At 42.3% G+C, this 20,071-nt stretch overlaps 1 protein-coding gene across 2 annotated transcripts in view; it reads right to left on the bottom strand.

The window, feature by feature from the left end:
- Positions 1-2,039, bottom strand: part of UNC5B (unc-5 netrin receptor B) — a 37,628-nt gene extending 35,589 nt beyond the window's left edge. For both annotated transcript variants that reach the window (XM_074232768.1, XM_074232769.1), the window contains exon 1: positions 1,629-2,039. In XM_074232768.1, coding sequence (XP_074088869.1) covers positions 1,629-1,920 — 292 coding nt within the window. In that variant the 5' untranslated portion in view covers positions 1,921-2,039. The remainder of the gene's footprint in view (positions 1-1,628) is intronic.
- Positions 2,040-20,071: the final 18,032 nt, after the last annotated feature.

Below are 20,071 nucleotides of genomic sequence, written 5' to 3'. Positions count from 1 at the left end.
CTTGAGTCCCAATATGGTAGCTCCCCTATATTATAGAGGTGAAGGGGATTCAATGAGCAGCCAGCATGTAGATTGCTTCTCCTACCTGGAGCCATGGAGTCACTTCCTGGGTACCCCATTCAGAGTCTCCTCTGTGGATCTCATAGCTCCTTCTAATGAGTACCCAGCCCCCAGATCTGCCTCCCCTGGCTCCCAGGAGATAGCCTCTGTTTCCTCCTTTTGTGAGGTCTGATAATCACAGGTTTCTTAGAGTTTAGTCTTAGCTCAACCCTTTTCCCTTATTGTAAGATAGCAGAACAGAGAAGTAAAGTCACTTGCCCAAAGCTGTACAGGCAAGACTTGAGTCTAAGCCAGTTGAAACTTTATTACTGGCATGAATCCTTCAAATGGAATCTTGTGTTGGGAAACATTTCATTAGCAAAACAGGGTCTAGTCCAGAGATAATCCATGATGTGAAAGATTACCCATTCCAATCATCTTCATTTTCTTTTTTATTGTTTGTTTGGTTTTTTTTTTGGTAAGGCAGTGGGGTTAAGTGACTTGCCCAAGTTACACAGTTAAATAATTATGAGATATCTGAAGCTGGAATTGAACTCAGATCTTCCTGACTCTAGGGCTGATGCACTATCCACTGCTCCACCTAGTTGCCCCCATCCTCATTTTCTAATCACCGTCATTTTCTAATCTTCTGTCAGTCTATTGACAAGCATTTATTAAGCACCTACTGTATATTAAGCACTGTGTTAAGCCCTGAAGCCACAAAGAAAGGCAAAAGATAAGACTCTAACGTCAAGGATCTTACAATCTAATGGGAGAGACAGCATGTAAACAACAATATCCAAACAAGCTACACCAGGGATAAAGGAGAGTGAATCAGCACAGAGATGCCACTAGAATTAAGGAGGATTAAGAATTTGGTTGAACTGAAGGGAACAAATATGTCCCTGCAGTTAGACAACCAATGTTGGTGCTGGTCATCAAATCACAGGGTTTTAGAGCTGGAGTTCTGGGATCATTTAGTTTGATGCCATTTGACAGATGTGGGTAATGATGCCCATGAGCACAAAAACCAGGACAGATATTGAAACTGGGAATTCTGATGCCCAGGTGAGCCTTCTTGCCTCTATTTCTCTGAATTCACCTTATGATGGCTGCATCAAATCATTCCACAGCATATCAAGGTGACTAACCATCAGAAGAGAGAAGGAAGTAGCCTCTTAGGTTATCTAGGGACTGAGGGCACTATAGAAGGGATTTTCATCTGTAAGATGGGAGAGGGGATGATGATAGCAGTGTTTCATAGCATTGTTATGTAGATCAAATGGAATAAGGTATATTAAAGACTTGGTAAGCCTTAAAGCACCCAAAGTATGGACATGCTGGTGCTCTATACACTGCACCACCTAGCCGCCCCTTGGGGTGATCTCTTTATAGGCCCTGGATCTCCTTCAGAATAATAGTGGAGGATTCAAAAGTTTTAAAAACATATGTTAAAAATTGTTTTTACATGAACCAGGGAAAAATAAAATGCTAAACCAAGTAAATGTGGGGTAAGGTGATTGGCATAGTTAGGAAGGGGAATGGGATGAGGCAAATGAGGCAAATGAGGCAAAGGGGAAATCTCTCACCCATGACCTCGTCCAAGCTCTCCTTGGTGAGGTGGTTATTCTGGTTGACCCACTCGCCATTGCACTTGAAGTAGATTTGGGTGGCTGGGTTGGCTCGACACAGCAGTTCCACAGGCTTGTTCTTCACAATGTAGGCATCCTGGGGCTCCTGGAGAAAGTGGGGCAGGGGCTCAGCAGGGGCAGATGGGAAGGACTCTGGCAGGACTTCACCATACTCAATTCCTGTAAATAGAAGAAGACAAGGAGGTGGGGTTGTGAGTTTGGTTGGACAGGCAAATCTCTCTTTCACCATCTCCTACTGCCCAATCGCTTGACCTCCCACAGATGATCCCACAACATCATTGTGAGGATGAAGGTAAAGGAACAGGTGACCCAGAGATTTAATAGTATCTTATATCCACTTACACAGGGGGAACTAAGGCCTAGAAAAGTTTATAGCTCACACTAGCTCACAGTGAGTTGAGATGAAAAACAACAGAGTTGAGATGAAAAGTCAGAGGTCTCAATTGTCCACCAGCCCATATCCTTGAAGATCTACACTATGTCTAATGTTTCATCCCCAAACATCACCCCACCTTCTCCCAGACTTCTCTCTCTATTCCCAGTTCCCCTCCAGCTCTGATTTGGTTTCCAATTTATAACAGGCAATGTGTCAGGGCACCAATGCCAGCATGGGGCTGAGGAGCAGGGCATAAAGTAGGGCAGATTGAGTCCACCAAGTTCAACTGCCCTTAGCTGCCTCTCTTCCTTCTTACTATCACACTCTACATAGAGTAAGGCAATCAGGCTAAAGGAAACTGAAAGTTTAGGGGCTTTGTGTCAGGAACTTTGGAAAGACTGGGATGGGAGTGTTGTCTGTCCGTACTCCTTTCTCTGCTAACACCTTCCCTCACTGTGCCCCCTGGAAGCCAAAGGCAACTCTCCAACTCCGACCCCTCTTATTACCAAAAGGCTACCAGAGTAGTGATTGGCTACCACCTCTAATCCCTAGGCCACTGAGGTTAGGCTACCTCCCTTCCAGTGATTCTCTACCTCAGGTTGGTTCTCCCCAAGGTCAGTAAGGAAACTAAGCAATGAGTTTCTCTCTGGAAATTTCAACTTCTGGATAAGTCTTTGGTCCTAACTTCAGCAGCCTTGCCTTATGGTTAAACCTGAAACCACCTACCTAGTCAGCCCTATGTTTCTTCCACTATCAATCAGAACCCTAACCAAGATTCATTCTCTGGCCACTCTCTGAACCACTACACTGGCTTTCACACACTCTATCTATTTATTTATTTAATTTGGTTTTTGTGTAGTATTTTATATTTTTCTAAGTTACATGTAAAAACAAGTTTTAAAATTAGGTTTTTAAAATTGTTTCAAATTTTTATTCTTCCTCCTGCCCCACTCACCTCATTGAAAATGCAAGCAAATTTATATAGGTTATAAATGTATCACACTCTCTTTTAAGAGCTCCAGAAATCATACTTTGGAAGGACTGTCTTTCATAATAGACTGGTCCCAGGTCCAGCTATCCTCTTTTACCGGACCATTTTCTGACCTTCTTGACCTCTTTTCTCTATCCTCTATTTTTATCTTCTAAATTAAACTAAATCTACGCCATTGCTGTTTTTGCAAAGGGCTAGTTATTTGACAGTTCTCTTGTTTGACTCTCCACCCCTTGACTTCCCAGACTAAAATATAGCCCTTCCCAGGTGACAAATTCTCTACTCAGTGGAATATAAGTTCCTTTTGCTTTTATATTCCCAGAGTTTAAGCATAGACCTTGCCTTTCACCTTGTTATGATTAATAAAAGGTTCTTCATTCATTCATCCACCCTTTCATCCCAAATAGAGCTAACACCATCACTGCCCCCGGTGATCTTAGCTCCAGAGAAATGAAAGGACTTCTCAGCACTGACCCAAGACCCAGCGTCCTCAGCAACGCTAACTGAGAACCATTTTGTGAGTACTAGGATGGAGGTGGTGTTAAGCGAGATGAGCTAGATGGTCTTAGAAATTCCTTCCCTGACACCTATGGAATCTCTGAAGTCTTTCAGATTTCTCCACCAGATCAGCTTTTGCTGTTCATTGTCCTTCATTCTAGAAGAAGACCATGATCTCAGGGAGGTGAAGCCATGACGCGCAATGAGTTGGATTTAAGTAAGATAGTGCTATGGATCCCAGACTTATAACAGAAAGGGCTCAATATTAGTTCTCTGATTTAATCCAATGTTATTTCCAAGTGCCATGATGCTTCACCAGACCATCATAATCACAGACTGTCAGAACTAGAAGGGGGCCATCTAATCTTATCCCAACTCCTCCTTCTGATAGATGGGGAGATTGAGTCCCCGAGAAATAAAACAAGTTTCTGGTGCCTCCAATACCATTCCTTTCCCAAAGATCTTGCCAAAGAAAGCTTCGTGACTGGGACTTCCAGCCTCCTCTGGATTCATTAGTCCCATGAGGGGAGAGGCAGAAAAGGAAATAGGAAAGGTGGAAAGAGGTCCAGAAAGGGAGAAAGATCTTGATTAAGCAATCAGGATCTGGAGTAAAAAGGGAGGGGGGAAAAGAGGGGAAAAAAACCAGCTAGGCTAGGTCACTCGTTTAAAATCCATTTAGGAAAATTGACTTTCCATTTCCGCTCTAAATCGGCAGCGAAAGAAGACAGCAGGAGGTTTGTCATAATCCATTAGTTGTTCTTTTGGAAACAATGAATTAAGCTAGGGGTCAGTTCTCTCTCTCCTCCCTGAATAAGGCAAGTCCTCCCATCCCTGTAATTTTCTCAGCACCCTTGCAATTATGCTGGGAATTTTAACCATGGGGCATACTTGGCCTTCATAGGGGACAGGTAGACAGAATGTCAACCCTTCCTGGATCCAGGTGTCCCAGGCTACTAGTCTAGAATCATCACTCACTTGAAGGCAGGTGGCTGGAGACAAATTAGGTAGTTCTTATTTGTCAGGAAGAATATGGACATAAGACTGGTTCCAACCTCCTTTGATGGCTCCAATGACTCTCTTAGAAAGTATTAGACAAACCTCCCCTTTGCCCCAATTCTTGCTCAGTGTAAGTGAAAACTACCTTCCCATCATGGTACCTCATGAGAAGAAGTCCAATCAGATCACATCCTCTTACAATGTACCCTCTGGGATCTGGGCATGGCCAGGGAAACTTACTATACTTACTGCCTCTATTTTCTTCCCTCTTATTTCTCAGATTATTGAAATGTATTCCAATCTCATCTCTCAATTGGCACTACCCTCTTCAAAGAAACCAGTGATCTCTTCATTTCACAAATCTGATGACTTTACTCAATCCTCATTCTTTTTTGGATTCTATACTGTACTGAACACCGGTGGCCATACTCTTCCTTCTGGATCCTTCAGGGACCTTTACATTTTTCTCACAGCTAGCACCTTAGTCCAGGCCCTCAGCACCTCTTGTCTGTACCACTGCAGCAGCCCCCTAATTATTCTCCTTTCTGGCCTTAACTTTATTCCTAGTCCAAGCTACCTTTACCACAACTACCACAGTAATTTTCCTTAAGTATAAGTTGGACTGAATTACTCCCTTTCTCAATAATCTCCAGTGGCTTCCCATTGTTGTTAGTACAGGAGTTCTTCACTTTTCTTGTGTCATGGATGTCTTTGTCAGTCTGGTAAGGCCTATGGACCCCTGCCTCTGCACTGCTCATCCCCCATGGCTTAGATTGCCATCCTTCTTCATCTCTGCAAGGCAGAAGACCTCACTCCCTTGAAGGCTCAGCTCATCCACCACTTTCTACATCAGAGATATCAAACTCAGTGACAAGCTGCTCTCCAAGGATTTAGACCTAAATCAGATTCAAATGAAATTGAGAATTGTTTTAGTAAAAATGCAACATAACATAGATAATGTTAATTTATGGTTTTCTCAGTCAATTCGGGGCCCAAAAGGTTCATTTCTATTTGAGTCTCCTCAAAGACCCACAAGAAAACTCTGAATTTTCTGCTATCCCACCTCTGCATGCCCAGGGCTCCTTTACATTGACCCAGGTACATCTGTCCCCAGGAATATTTCAGGTTGGTCATTTGTCATAGTTAGCTAAGGTCAGGAGAACAGAGATTCTGGAGTTGGAAAGGACCCCAGAGGTCATCCAGTCCAAGTTTCTCATTTTACAAATGAGGAAACTGAGCCCCCCAGGGACACACAACATTACATAGGTAGCAAGAAAATTTGGGATTTGAACCTTGGCCCTCTGGCTCCAAAGTCAGCACTCTTTCCACCATAACAAGTAGTGAAGCCTAAGGTCAGACATCCTTTTCCATTTCATGAGAAAATTGGGCAGAGGCAGTCAGCCCAGAGACTATTTTTAGGCTAGAGTGGAATTAAACTAGGTTTTGTTATTAAATAATAGCCTTCCAGGAATAGCTTTTTGGGGGTCTCTAAAGAGTAGAAGACCATCAAACTAGGTAGTCCTTGGATTGGGACAGCAGCAGAGCCCAAAGGAAACTCGAAAGTGCCAAGTAGCATCTGGGCAGCAAATAAATGCCCTTAAATCACCCCTGGGCAGCTCAGATCTGAGATCCCTAAACTCAACTCTCACTGACCCCCGAATCCTATTTCTTGTCACCTCTGTCTCCTTCCTCTCTTGTCCAGTTGTCTCCATATCTAACTTACATAATGGCAGTCTGTGCATTTTGTGGGGTATGCCCATCTTTAAGACCATTTTTACCATTCTGATGTCAGGCCCACTTATAAAACTGGCATAAGTCTGAAGGATGTGCACATCAAAAATCCATTAGCCCAAACAAGCTACTGTATCTGGCAGTTCCTGTTCCCTCCAGTCAGTCATCTTCACTCCCTCTCTTCGGCTCCCCCAAGTAATATTCTCCAGGCCTCTCTTTGATATGACTGAGGAGGATCTTCTAAAGATTACAAGTACTTAAAGACAGATTACCCCTGACCTCTGTGGCATGGTGGGCCTGAAGCTAGTGATTTCCTCTTTGTATAGATTCAGTGTTTAGATTTTTTTATTCATCACCATTCCTCAATTACTGTTCTCATCCCATTCTGTATCTGACCCTTACACTTGTTGGCCATTGATGGGTGAGAGTAAAAGAGGCCCTTTGGAGGAGGGAGCCTGAGTGCTAGAAGTCTTGGGTTGGGGTAAGCACTTGACTCTGCCACTAATTTGTGACTCTGACAGTCCCTTCTCCGAGCCTCAATTTCTTCTCCTGTAAAATTGAAACTAGATGGTCTTTAAGATTCCTTCCAATTTTAAATTCTAGGATTTAATAATGACTAAAAAAGAGGGTTATACTAATTGAATTATTAGTTCCTTATCAGTTTGAACACCTATATAAATATCAAATTCTCCTTTTAGGGTACGAAGGGGTATCTATTATACAGTTAAAAATACTGGGAGAGATCCATGCTATTGTTTTGTTGTTATTCAGTGTTTCAGTCACATCTGACTCTCCATGACCCCATTTGGGATTTTCTTGGCAGAGTTACTGGGGTGGTTTGGCATTTTCTTCTCCAGTTCATGTTACAGAAATGGAGGCAATGACTTTCCCAGGGTCACAGAGCTTCTAAATGTCTAACAACATATTTCAACTTGGGAAGATGAATCTTCTTGACTCCACATCAGGCATTCTATCTACTACGGCGCCATCTGTCACAGACATGTGACGCTTTGGATGTGGAGCCTCCATTCATTGCTAGCACCTATAGAATAGATAGCTTGGGGGAGTCTGGGGACTTGGCTTCAAATCTTACCCCTCATAATTTATAATTTATCACTATGACTTTGGGTAAATCATTCAGCTTCCCCCACCTTTAACTAACTCAACCAAAATGAGAGGAATGGCCTAAATGGTCTGTGAGGTCCTTTCTTGTTTTGGATCTGTGACTATCCATGCCCTATTTTCTTCAATTCTTGTCTGTGTGGTAACATGGATAAGACCTTCCATGGCATAGAACTTCTAATACCTACTTCTTTTAATATTTAGTGAGTGATATTACTACAACTACTAATTAATATTTCTATAGTGCCTAAATCTCATTTGTTATTCACAACAACTCTGGGAGGCAAATGCTATTATTAACCTCATTTTATAGATGAGGAAATTAAGCCAAACAGAACTTAAGTGACTTGCCCAGAGTCATACAGCTAAGAAGTATCTGAGGTCAGTTTGAACTCAGGTCTCCCTAACTCCATGGCTCTATCCAGTACATTACCTAGTTTTTCATTGTTATCTTTTGATACAAAATAGAACCACTTCCTTTTCCAAACATATACAGCTGTGATGATATCTTTCATACTGCTTCTTGCTTACATGTTATCACTGGAAAAAACTTTTAGCCTATATATTTTTATATAGCCACTATCCATCTTTACATTGCCCATTGGATCATCTGAAATTAGTTGTTTTCTCCCCTGAGACCATGGTATTACATGTTTTGCAGTCATCTGGAACTGGTGGTCCATTGGTGGTTAAATGATGGAATTTTATGCCAGAGGGTAGATCAAAATCATTGAAAACACTGAAATTTCCCAAACTTACTCTAGTCTCCCATCTTTCTCCTATTCATTCTTTGGAACCAATGTCCACCTCCATTGCCTGTTCAAGGGATGGCTCTTGATGGAATAACTACATCTCAGAATCTGGGCAGTAGATATTTATCATCCACTTAATTTTTCTTGTGTAGATGGCTAGGCCAATCTCTTTTTAGAGATGGAAAATTTCTGCAGAATTAACACAATGCCATCCACAAGGAAGAGAATCTCACTATTTAATAATAAAAATGTCTATTGTCTAGAAAGCCTTTAAGGTTTATAAAACCTTTTACATATAATATCTAATTCGATTCCCACCATAACCCTTTCAGACAGATACTATAAAAATGCCCATTTCACAGATGAGGAAAATGAGATTCAAGGTGGTAAAGCAACTCCTTCAAAGTCACACAGTTGGTAAAGTATACAAGACAGGATTTGAACTGTTTCCCGAACTCCAAGTCCAGTGTACTAGCTGGTCATTATAGTTCTAGCTGCCTTTTGTTCGGTTGCTTTTATCTGTTTAGTCATGTCTGACTCTATGTGGCCCCATTGAGAGTTTTCTTGACAAAGATACCAAAGTGGCTCGACATTTTCTTCTCTAGCTCATTTTGCCAATTAGGAAACTGAGACAAACAAGGTTAAATGACTTGCCCAAGGTCACACAGCTCATAAGTGTCTGAGGTCAGATTTGAACTCCCAAATTTGAATTCTTCACAATATGGCACCACCTAGCTGCCTTGGGAATCACTTTTAAATTCATTTTTAAAATATATCCATTAAACACTCCTACTATTTTCAAGGCACCATTGGGAATACAAAGAGAACCAAAAACTGTCTCTGTCCTCAAAGAGCTAATGTTCTACTGGGGAAAAATATCATACACTGAGATAAATAAATACTATATAATTTGAAGAGAAAGATAATAGCAGCATCTGGGAATAACAAGGAAGGCTAGGAATTTGAGGTGGTGCCTGAAGGATTTGAGGAATGGGGAGTGCAAGCCAAGCACAGTGAGATATCTCTGCAAAGGTTCAGATGTCAAGCAATTTGAATGTGTGAAGGAGGATAGAAAGAACTAAGTCCAAAAATGTGGGTAGAGTCAGCAAAGTCAGGTGGAGGCATGAGCATTCAATCCTTGAGGCATTAGGGAGACACTGAAGACTGTGGATCAGGACAGTGATGGGACCAGAACTTTGCTCTGGGAATATTAATTGGCCAGGAATGTGGAGATGGGACTGCAGGGGAGGGCTGCAGGTGAATCTCTTCCTGAGCATGCGTCTCCATTCCAAGCCTTGCTTGATGAACAGTTATCTCCATGGTTGTATCTGCCTTGGATTCTTTTATGATCTTAACATATTCATGGCAGACACTTTGTAGGAGAGAAATTTTTAAGGCTGCCCGCAGTTCCAAGGAGTCAAACCTTTCTCATGACTGACAAACAACAGACATAGCGGGAACTTGTATTCCCTATACCTCTCATTCAATTATGTGTCTGGGAAGATGTGGTCAACTGTGGAGAATAACTGTTGAACCCACATGTTACCTCCTTTGAAAAACATTCTGCCATATTAGGGCAAAATGAGAAGGGAGAGGCAGAAGGGGGGCAGGGGAGAGACAGAGGCAGAGTGTGTGTGTCACATGCACATATTCACCCAAGCCAATAATCATAAATGAGTCATATTGGATAGCTAGTGGGTCAAATAAAAACATCCCAATACTGGCCAAAGGTGCCATTTAAAAGAATGAGAATTCTTCAAGGAAAGTTGGGGGCCCCAATGAAGAGGATGCCCTTCTTCCCCACACCCCATAGCCTGAGTTTTCAGAATTTAGGCAGACCACAAACAAAACAGGAATATCTTCTGGAGATTCAATTTGAAAAAGCTTCCTTCAGTTCAATTCAATTCAACCAGCACTTATTAGGCACCACCTGGATGAGGGTGCTGCCTGCCAGGAGCTAGAGATGAAAAAAACAAACAATAAAGAAAAACTCAATCTCTGATTTCAAAGTGCTGTTTCCTAAAATTGAGAGCTGTTCAAAAACATATTGACTCCCTCAAGTGGTGGGACCTGACCCCTCCCTGGAGACCTTCAAGAAGACTCGTTGTCTGAGATGTCAGCGAGTAGGATGCTTGGTCAGATATGGGCTGGAATCAATGACCTCTGAGGTCCCTTTCCAACAATGAGATGCCGTGACTTGCTGTCACCCTTAGTTCCCCTATCTCCCCAAGACACCCAAAGAAGGAAGACATAATATTAACAAGAACACTTTATAGAACACTTCATGGATAGTAGCTCATTTGAGTTTCTCAAGAACTTTTCTTATTCCCATTTTATCAGTGGGGAAGCTGAGACCAGGGGGCAAGTAAGTGACTGGTCCAGGGGTCACAGTAGCAAGAGTTTGAGATAGGATAGATAGATGGGCTAGATAGGTCTCAGGCCTATCTATACCTTATCCACTACACAATGAACTGAGGAAAGGAAAATGGAGTATGGTACAAGAAAATTATAGAAGCTTAAGAGTTGGGAGGGGCCTCAGAGGCACCTAGCTCACCTCCTTCCCCTTTTTAAAATCCCCTACAAGTGCCTCTCAATACCTAACCTGGTGACACCTAATGGAGGGAACTCTCCACTTCCCCAGACAACCTGGGATCATTTTTTGGTTAACTGTAAAAGCTTAAAAGATTTGACTCTACAATTTTCACCCACTGCATCTCCTTGAACCAAACAGAATGGATCGAATTTCTCCTCCACAAAACTACCCTTCAAATATTAGAAGGCAGTTATCACATTCCCCATCCTCTACCTCTTCTCTTCTCCATTTTCAGTTCCTTGAACCAAGCCTCATCTGGCATGACCTCAAGGCATGACCTATATAATTTATTTAGACAGTGCTTTAGTGTTTACAAAACATTTCCCTCAGAACAATGCTGTGAGGTAAGACATCTGCAAATATTATTCCCATTTCAGAGATGAGGAAACTGAGGTTCTGAGAGCTATGATTTATCTGTAGTTACTATGTGACCTTTCCAGCTCTCTCTATGAATATGTATGTTTTAGGTACACTTCTCTCTTTTAATGGACTATTCCATAGAAAAAAAAAGGAAGCATGTTTGGTCATTTTAAAATATTCATCATGTTCATGTTGCCACATTTTAATTTAAAAAATCTGATCCTTTTCCTTTTCCTTTCTCTGAAAAATAACAGCAAAGCTGATGAGACTGTTTCAGCTTGCATCTGAACCCTGGCTGGTTTCTGTCTGTGGGTCAGTGGCCATCAATAGAAAGGAAGTTCCCTCCCTTTACACAATAGATTTGTTCTTGGAAAGTTATGAGTAAATAGAAGTTTTATAAATCAAATCCTATGTGAAATGCAATGGAGAGCCAAAAGAAACCCTATAAGGAATTCTTTGGTCATTAAATAAAATCTTTCTCCTAAGTGAGCAGCCAGCCTCAATTTATCTATGGTATACATTAACCATTTGGTTCAATGGATAGAGAACCAAACTCAGGGTCAGAAAGGTCTGAGTTTCTTGGTCCTATGGTACAGTGAATAAAGTGCTAGATATGGATTTGTAAAGAACACAATTCAAATCCAGCCTTGGACACTTCCTAGTTGTGTGACCCTGGACAAGTCACTTCACCTGCTTCAATTTCCAACAGAAAAATAAATAATAATAGCCCCTACCTCCCAGGGTTGTTGAGAGTCCCAAAATTGCTTCACATGGCTTACTTAGCCCGTAGTGGACACTTAATAAAAGTGTGCTCTATTATCTCAGGTCCTTGCTAGTTAGGTGACTCCTGGCCATTCACTTAACCTCTCAAGTTTGGTTTCTTCATTTGTAAAATGGAGATAAATAATAGCATTTCACTCACGGGCTTGAGGAAAGGAGCAAAGGAGACATGTGAAGTGCTTCACACAACATGTTTGCCAAAGTTTGCATAAAAGTGAGGCTCACCTGTCCTTGCCATAGCTTCTCAGAGGGCCCAGGTGGCTCCCATTCCTAGTCTATCAGGGCTGTTTCTTCATGGGTGGGTCTTAGAGAGGAATGAAGAAGAGAAGCTTGCCAGTGGGTTCTCTGCCACACTCTAGAGCAGAAGGGTTAGGGCTACACCCTCCACCCTGGTTGTGAGGTCAGTGAGAAACAGGCTTGTCCTGTTATTGGGGAGTCAATTCAGTGCTAAAGGATACTGGCCTGAGGGTCAGGAAGTTTATGTCTCAATCATGATTTTGCTATTTCCCAAATGGGAGACCCTGAATTAGTCAATTTTTTTTCTTGTTGAATTTTAAAAAAAGGATACAAAACTCTTTGACTCAGGTCTGACTCTTCCAGGGCCTCAGAATAGGTAGTAAGATTTAGGAAGGAAAAAAAGGGAAGCTTGTGAGTTTGTTCTTTATTCAACAAATGGAAGTCAATAGATAGATGGATGGATGAATAGATAGAAATGTTATTCTCCTTTCAAAGGGTTAAAACATATGCACACTTACATATGTTAAACATGTATGTTAAACCATACATACTTATATACTCTATGTAAAATAGGCTGTATATGTTTATGTGTATTTATATATTTCTTTATCTAAGTGTCTCCCTCTATATATTTATGTGAGGGGGAGGGAGACAGAGACAGAGAGGAGAGAGACGGAGACCAAGAAACAGAGACAGAGACAGAATAAGGTTCTTCTTTTCCAAGGGTTAAACCAGATGGCTAGTTTCCCAATTGGTCTCCTTCCAATGGGAGAAAGACCATAACCTGACTTATTTATAAGATCTAGGATCCCAGAAATAGGACTTTGAAAGCAGCAGTTTTAGGATGAATGATAGAATTTTTACTATAAATATTATCTATATATATATATACTATATAGATAATGAACTAGTTATTAACTGAAGCTAGGGTGGTTTTCTCAACTTTTGGAGATCATGCCAGGGAGGCAACACCATTCTCTGCCAAAACAAGCCCCTTTAGAGCTTTCATGAACTAAAAATTGAATATTTTACTTGTAAACACCTTTTTACATTATCAACATTATCTCACTTAATTCTCACAACTCTGGGCGGTAGGTTGCTATTGTTGTCTTTATTTGACAGTTGAGGAAACTGAGACTCAGAAAGAATTGATAATTTGCCCAGGATCACATAGCCAGAATGCAACTAAAGCTGGTTTCAAATGCATGCACTAGAGATACAGTGTTTTCTATGTTCTCAGATTTATAGGCAATCAAAACAAGGGTGGAGGGGAAGAGTGTTATTCCAAATGTATGTATCCATTCATCTAAGGATGCCATTAGCTCAGGATATAGTAGAAAAAAGAGAATTTCGAGTTAGAGGTCCTGGATTCAAATTTCACTTCTACCTCTGGCTTCATTTTCTAGACAAGTCCTTTCTGATCTTTCTCTCTTCATCTGTGAAATTAAAGGATTTAAAGTCTCATTTCCAAGCTATATAAGAAGCTGAATCAAATTTATAATAATAAGAGCAAATTGCCAGCTGACAAATAATAGGTTGAGATATGAATAAGCAGTTCTCAAGAGATGAAAACAGCTATCTACAACCATATTAAAAATCCTCCAAATAATTAATAATTTGAGAAATGCAAATGAAAGCAAGCACAAAGTTCCACCTCATTCTTGTCACATTGACAAAGTAGACAAAAGGAAAATAATGAATGCTGGAGGGGTCGTGGAGTATATCGACACCCTGTGGACAGAGCTGTGACCTGATACAGCCATTCTGGAAAGCAATTTGGAACAATGCTCCCAAGTGATGAAACCTTCCATATCCTTCAAAGTAAAGACTACATCTAGACTCCTAAGAGATTCAAGGAAGAGGAGAAGGATCCTATAAGTATAAAAATATTTCCAGTTGTTTGTTTTTTCACTATGGTAAACAAATGGACCTTAATAAAAAGATTGCTTAGTGAAAGGCTAAACCAATTATGGCGTGGGAATGGAAATGGAATGTAAAGAGACCACTATTGCACTGATAAAAGAGATGATTTGAAAGCAACTTGGGAAGACTTGTATAAACTGATGCAGAATGAATTCAGCAGAACCAAGTGAATAACTTACACCATAGTAACTTTATAAAAACAAACTTCTTTCAAGATTTAAGAATGCAGTGATTAGCCATGATTCTAGTGGGTCAATGACTAAGAGGGCTACCCACCTTTTCCCAGAGAAGTGATGGATTCAGAATGCAGAATAACATACACATTTTTTGGACATGGTCAATATAGGAATTTGTTTTGCCTGACTATACACTTATTTGTCAAAAGGATTTTGCTTTTCTTCCCCCCCCCCCCCACCCCTTCACTCAGTAGGATTGGAGATAGGGGAGGAAGGTGGGAAGGAAAAAGAAAAAAGAAATGATTGGTAATTGGGAGGGAAAGTGAAATTTACTTTAAAACATCTGATTGAAAAAATAAAATGGAGGGGGTCAAACTAGATAATCTATGATCTTTCTTCTGGTTCTAACTCTATTAAACCATGAAATTATGAATGCTGTTAAACAAGGGAGAGTAAATCTGACTCCCAGGAAGTGAGAAGTAAGGAAAGCAATTTTGACTGTATAGTATAATGGAGGCACCGTGCTTGAGCTCATATTTTTGAAACAGCAGGGATTCCCCATAACTGCACCACTAGACAGCCCATTCCTAGGTACATGAGCTGCAAAAATGCCATCAGACCCTATGACACTGTGGGAACAAACCATGGGGTTCCAGGGCTATAAGCCTGACTTTGGACCCTTCCCAAGAAGCCTAGGAAAGGAGCAGATGGTTCCTAAATTCATAGAGTGAAAGATTCTTCTGACTTAGAACAGGAAGGGACCTGATTTAGAAAGAACAATCATTTATAAAGTGCCTACTAAGTGTTAGGTATTGTATTAGGTGCTGAGAATATAAACAACAGGGAGATAGCCCCTGCCCCCAGGCTCTCACAGAGAAAAACAGGAGTCTGGAGTCTGGAGTCTGGGTCTGCCATTTTACTATCTGTTGTGACCATGAGAAATCCAATGCAATAAATTCCAATAAGCATAGAAAATGCCTCCAACATGCCAGTCACTGTGCAAAGGTCATTTAGAAGTAGAAAAGTCACAACTTCACTGGACCTCAGTTCCTTCCTATATATAATTGAGGGGGTTAACAGAAGTGACCTCCAAAGGACTTTTCAGCTTAAAAATCTATGATCCTGTGGGGCGGCTGGGTAGTGCAGTGGATAGAGCACCGGCCCTGGAGTCAGGAGTACCTGGGTTCAAATCCGGTCTCAGACACTTAATAATTAACCTAGCTGTGTGGCCTTGGGCAAGCCACTTAACCCCATTGCCTTGCAAAAACCTAAAAAAAAAATCTATGATCCTTCTATCTAGTTGGATAAGTTGACTGTATAACTGGGGTGTGGAAGGAGAATGACTTGTCCAAGGTCACACAGAGAACCTGCTAGCCCTGGAAGGACTAGAAAACCAGGTCTCCTAATGCCTCCTTTGTACAACACCCTGGTGAGAACATCCCCACAGACTAGTTTTTGGGGAAGGAGTTGGAGAGTTTGAGATAGAGAGCACACTGAGAACTTTCTCACTTCTAGCTGCTTTTTGTTATCTCCCCAAATATGCTCTGTGATCTGCAAGGCCATAAGATGGAAGCTTCATTCAGCACAAAGGAAGGCACACTGTACTAATATAATGGAACAGGGGATAGATAGAGCCCTGATTCCAGAGTCATCAAATCCCAACTGAGACATTTAGGGACTGTATGACCAGGGGCCAGTCATTTCAGATCTCCATGCATCAGTTGCTTCATCTGCAAAATGAGAGACTGTGATGGGACCCAATGACTTTTATCTCTAAATCCTATGAATCTAATAGTTCTGACTCTAGGGAGGAAGGCCTAGGATGTAGCCCCACAATAGCCCATATATAAAGTTATGATGGCATGACTTCTCCTAAGGCAATGGTGAGACAGGAAGACAGTGTCCAGGCATGGTGGGGTGGAGGACAGGGCAGCGAAAAAATTCTTGAATTCAGAGGGAAAGAACTCAAGATCTGCCGCTTATGACCATCTAAGTTACTAGGCCCAATCTGGACTTAGCTTTCTGATGGAGTTGGACTAAATGGTCCCTTTCAGTTCTAAATCTGTGAACCTGTGATCACACAAAGAAGGAGGGAGGACCCCAAATCATAGAAGCAATGTCCACAGTTGGACGCAGTTGTGAGACTGTCTCGGAGGCAGGTCACTCGAGTCGGTGCCAGCAGGGAGCGGGGGGCTGCAGGCAGGGAGAATGGGAGGCAGGCAGACGGGAGGTGGGGACAGAGAAACACACCACGCTGAGTGCATTCATCACGGGCAATCACAACAGCCTTTCACACACCGTCTCTGCCCCCTGAACACTAGCTAATTCCAGCCAGACTTGACCACCCACTGCATGGAAAATCTCTTCCATTCTCTCTTCTTAGCTAATGCTCACAGTGGGATGTGGAGAGGGTGGAGGGGAGCGAAACCCATTTGTTATGATGTTTAAAAAACACACAAACCCCACACTGAAAGACTCCCCCACCCCAGACAAAAAAGCCTTTTTTCCATCTGGCCCCAGCTCCCAGCGTCTGGAGGGGACAGAAGGGCCCTGGCCTGGCTCCCCTCAGAGACCATCACAATGGCCTCTCCTAATGACAAATGGGGGGCTGGTGGGGCCTAGGGACATGAAGTGATTCAGGAGCCCCTCTGGAAGCCATTTTCCCATACTCCTGTCCCCTAGTCCTCACCAATGGGGGGACGGAAAGCATACTTGCTTCCAGCCTCCGTAAGATATGGTGGGGTATGCGGTATGCGGAAGAGGGAAATAATCTTGCCTCACCTCTCCATTCAACAGGCCTTCAAAGAGCAAGTGCCAATGGTAGAACAAAAGCAGGCCCTCACTCAAAGAACAGGGCTGTCCCAAGATGCTAGAGCTCTATGGGACAGGAGAGGTCATTTTGTCCGATTTGTTGCATTTTTGTTGTTGAGTCATTCAGTTGTGTCCAACTCAAGAACATAGCATGCCATGCTTTCCATGGAGTTTTCTTAGCAAAGTGGTTGGCCATTTCTTTCTCCAGTCAAGGTCACACAGCTGCTAAGTGCCTAAGACTAGACTTGAACTTGTGTCTTCCTGTCTCTGGACCTAACTCTAAGCACTGAGACCCACTGCCTTTTACTGGTGAATAAAAGGAAGCCCAAGTTCATTTTCACCATTTTTCCAACCATATCAACCCACCATATCCCAAGTCAAACTCAGCATGAATAGCCTTGCCCTTAACTCTGCGGCCTAGCTGAGGACTGTGAGGAGTGCAGAAGTAATAACAGTTAATGTTGCTATAGCCCCTTGAGAGAAGACCTAGGGATCAGTCAGCTAATAAGCTTTGGAGGTAGGATTTGAATCCAGCTCTCATCTGACTCTAGTGTTCTTTCTACTTCACTCCACTGGAAAAGGAAAAGAATTCTAGATACGAATCCTGGAGGCCACTTACTACCCTTGGGTAAGTCACTTTACATTCCCAGACCTGTTTCCTCATCTGGTAACTGAGGAGGGTGGATGAGATAGCCTAGCCTAAATCTCTTCTAACATTAAATTGACTAATCTTCCAACATGAAGCTGACATTTTTATCCCCATTTTATTGATGAAAACAATGAGACTGTGATATAGGTAGATAATTTGGCCATGGTCACACCCAGAGTAAGTGAATAAGCTAGGAAGTGAATCCAGGCCTCCTAATCTGAAGAAGTTCTCCCAGAGCTTTGTCCTTTAGAATGTTTGTTCTTGGGTGGCTAGGTGGCGCAGTGGATAGAGCACCGGCCTTGAAGTCAGGAGTACCTGGGTTCAAATCCAACCTCAGACACTTCATAATTACCTAACTATGTGGCCTTGGGCTGCAAAATCTAAAAAAAATAAAAATAAAAAATGGAATGTTTGTTCTTTATTTTTGAAAAAGACCATGACATCAGAAGGTGATACCATGACTAGCACATGAATTAGATTTGTGAAAGGGGGAACTGTGCTAAGTCATCAGTCTTACTTTCTCCTCTGGCGCCATCTGGATACTGTGACCAGATATGAATCAGGATGACTGGATGTGAGGTGATCAGGGTTAAGTGAGTTGACCAAGGACACACAGCTAGTAAGAGTTAAATATTTGAAGTCAGATTCAAACTTCTGTCCTCCTGACTCTAAGGTCGGTGCTCTATCCACTGAACCACCTAGCTGTCCTGTCCTTTAGAAACCCACAGTTGAACCAAGCAGGTGTGGTTGACATCTATACAACAAAGAGAGGAGAAGGCAAGGCTGGAGGTGTTGGACATTTGTCCAGACCATTGAGGATGGAGGAGGTATAAGAGGTGAAGTAGGGAGAGAGAGGTCCAATCATCATCACTGTCACATCAGCAGCACAGGACTCTCCACTCCCTGGTCAACTCCCCACCCACTCAAGAGAGCTAAGATCTTATGACTAATAACGATATGGACAAGCGTAGGGTCTACAAAACCCATATCTCCTGATTCCGAGGCGTGTGTTCTTGCTACTGTCCTCGTTCCTGATTGACAGATCTTCCCCAGGAGCCTCTACCCATATCAAATAGAGTACCAATGTTCTCCATGCTCTCTTCCCCATTGCCTCTCCTTGGCATCTGGAGGACAGAGCAGGGTGAACAGACTCAAACATTAGAAGAGGGGAAGTTGGAAGTGTGGAGTGGGAGGGGGAGCTTTGGTGGGCAGCCAGCTGGCAGACCATGGCAAATCACCCGTGGAGCCATTCTCGGCATCCATGCAGCAAATTGATGTTCCCAGGACCAACCTGAGCTGGAGGACTCTGCATTGGAGAAAGCTATCTTTGATCCAGGGGATGGGGAAGACAGGGCAACACACTTGTTCAAACAGTATCCCTGAGGACTCTGGAAGGACATCAGGAAAACCATGGGGGCAAAGTCAGGCCTCAGAGTTGGGATTCCCCCATCCCTCACCCTGCACAAATTATTGAAATGTTGTTTGTTACTATAGAATGTGCCTCACAGGCAGGGGAGATAAGGCATATTAAACTAAGATGATATCTCACTGTGCCCATGAATTTGTCCTTCAGGATCTTATCGTTGGACTTGTCCCAGTCATAGACCTGCTCCTTAGCTTTCTCGCACAGTCCCATCCCTATATGTGTGTGTGTAGATACACACGCGCACACACACACACACACACACACACACACACACACACACCTACAGACACCCCACCCCTCACTGGATGTCACAGCAATATATATTTAGAGCTAGAGATGATTTTACAAGTCCTCATAGCCAATTCCCTCATTGTACAGATGAGAAAAGATTCAGAGCAAGTGACTTGTCCAAGGTCATACAGTTAGTAAATGTATGAGATGGTGTTCAAAGCCAAGTCTTCTTGACAGGTCCCATTCTCAGTCCACTATAATATATGCACGTGGAGTCTTCCTTTGTATTCTGAGCATGCCCATGTTACTTTCATTGTACATTTAAAATAATTCACATTTACCTAGATTTTAAATTCTGCAAAGACCTTGGTATTGCCTTTACTATTTGCTCCTCGCCTGTGGAAGGTCATTACTCCCATTTTATGGAGGCTGGAGGCCTCCATAAAAGAACTGAGGCTTAAGTAACTTGGTCATAGAGCTAATAAATATTGGAGGTAGGATTCGAACCCAAGTCATGCTGGGTTTAAAGCCACTCTGGCAAGTCATATTTATCTCTGATTTTGCAATGGAAAAAACACTGGATTTGGAGTCAATGGACCTCGGTTTATACACCACATCTTTTTTGGGTCTGTTTCCTAGTAGGTAAATTGAAGAAATAGCCTCTGTGTCATCCCTTCCAGTCCTGAGCCAAGTCTCATCTCCATTAGCTTCAGCCCTCCCTCCCGCCT

This window comes from Macrotis lagotis, chromosome 4 (assembly GCF_037893015.1).
Source record: "Macrotis lagotis isolate mMagLag1 chromosome 4, bilby.v1.9.chrom.fasta, whole genome shotgun sequence".
Lineage (NCBI taxonomy): Eukaryota > Metazoa > Chordata > Mammalia > Peramelemorphia > Peramelidae > Macrotis > Macrotis lagotis.
Note: the sequence above shows the minus strand (reverse complement) of the source record. Positions and strands in the feature narration are given on the sequence as shown.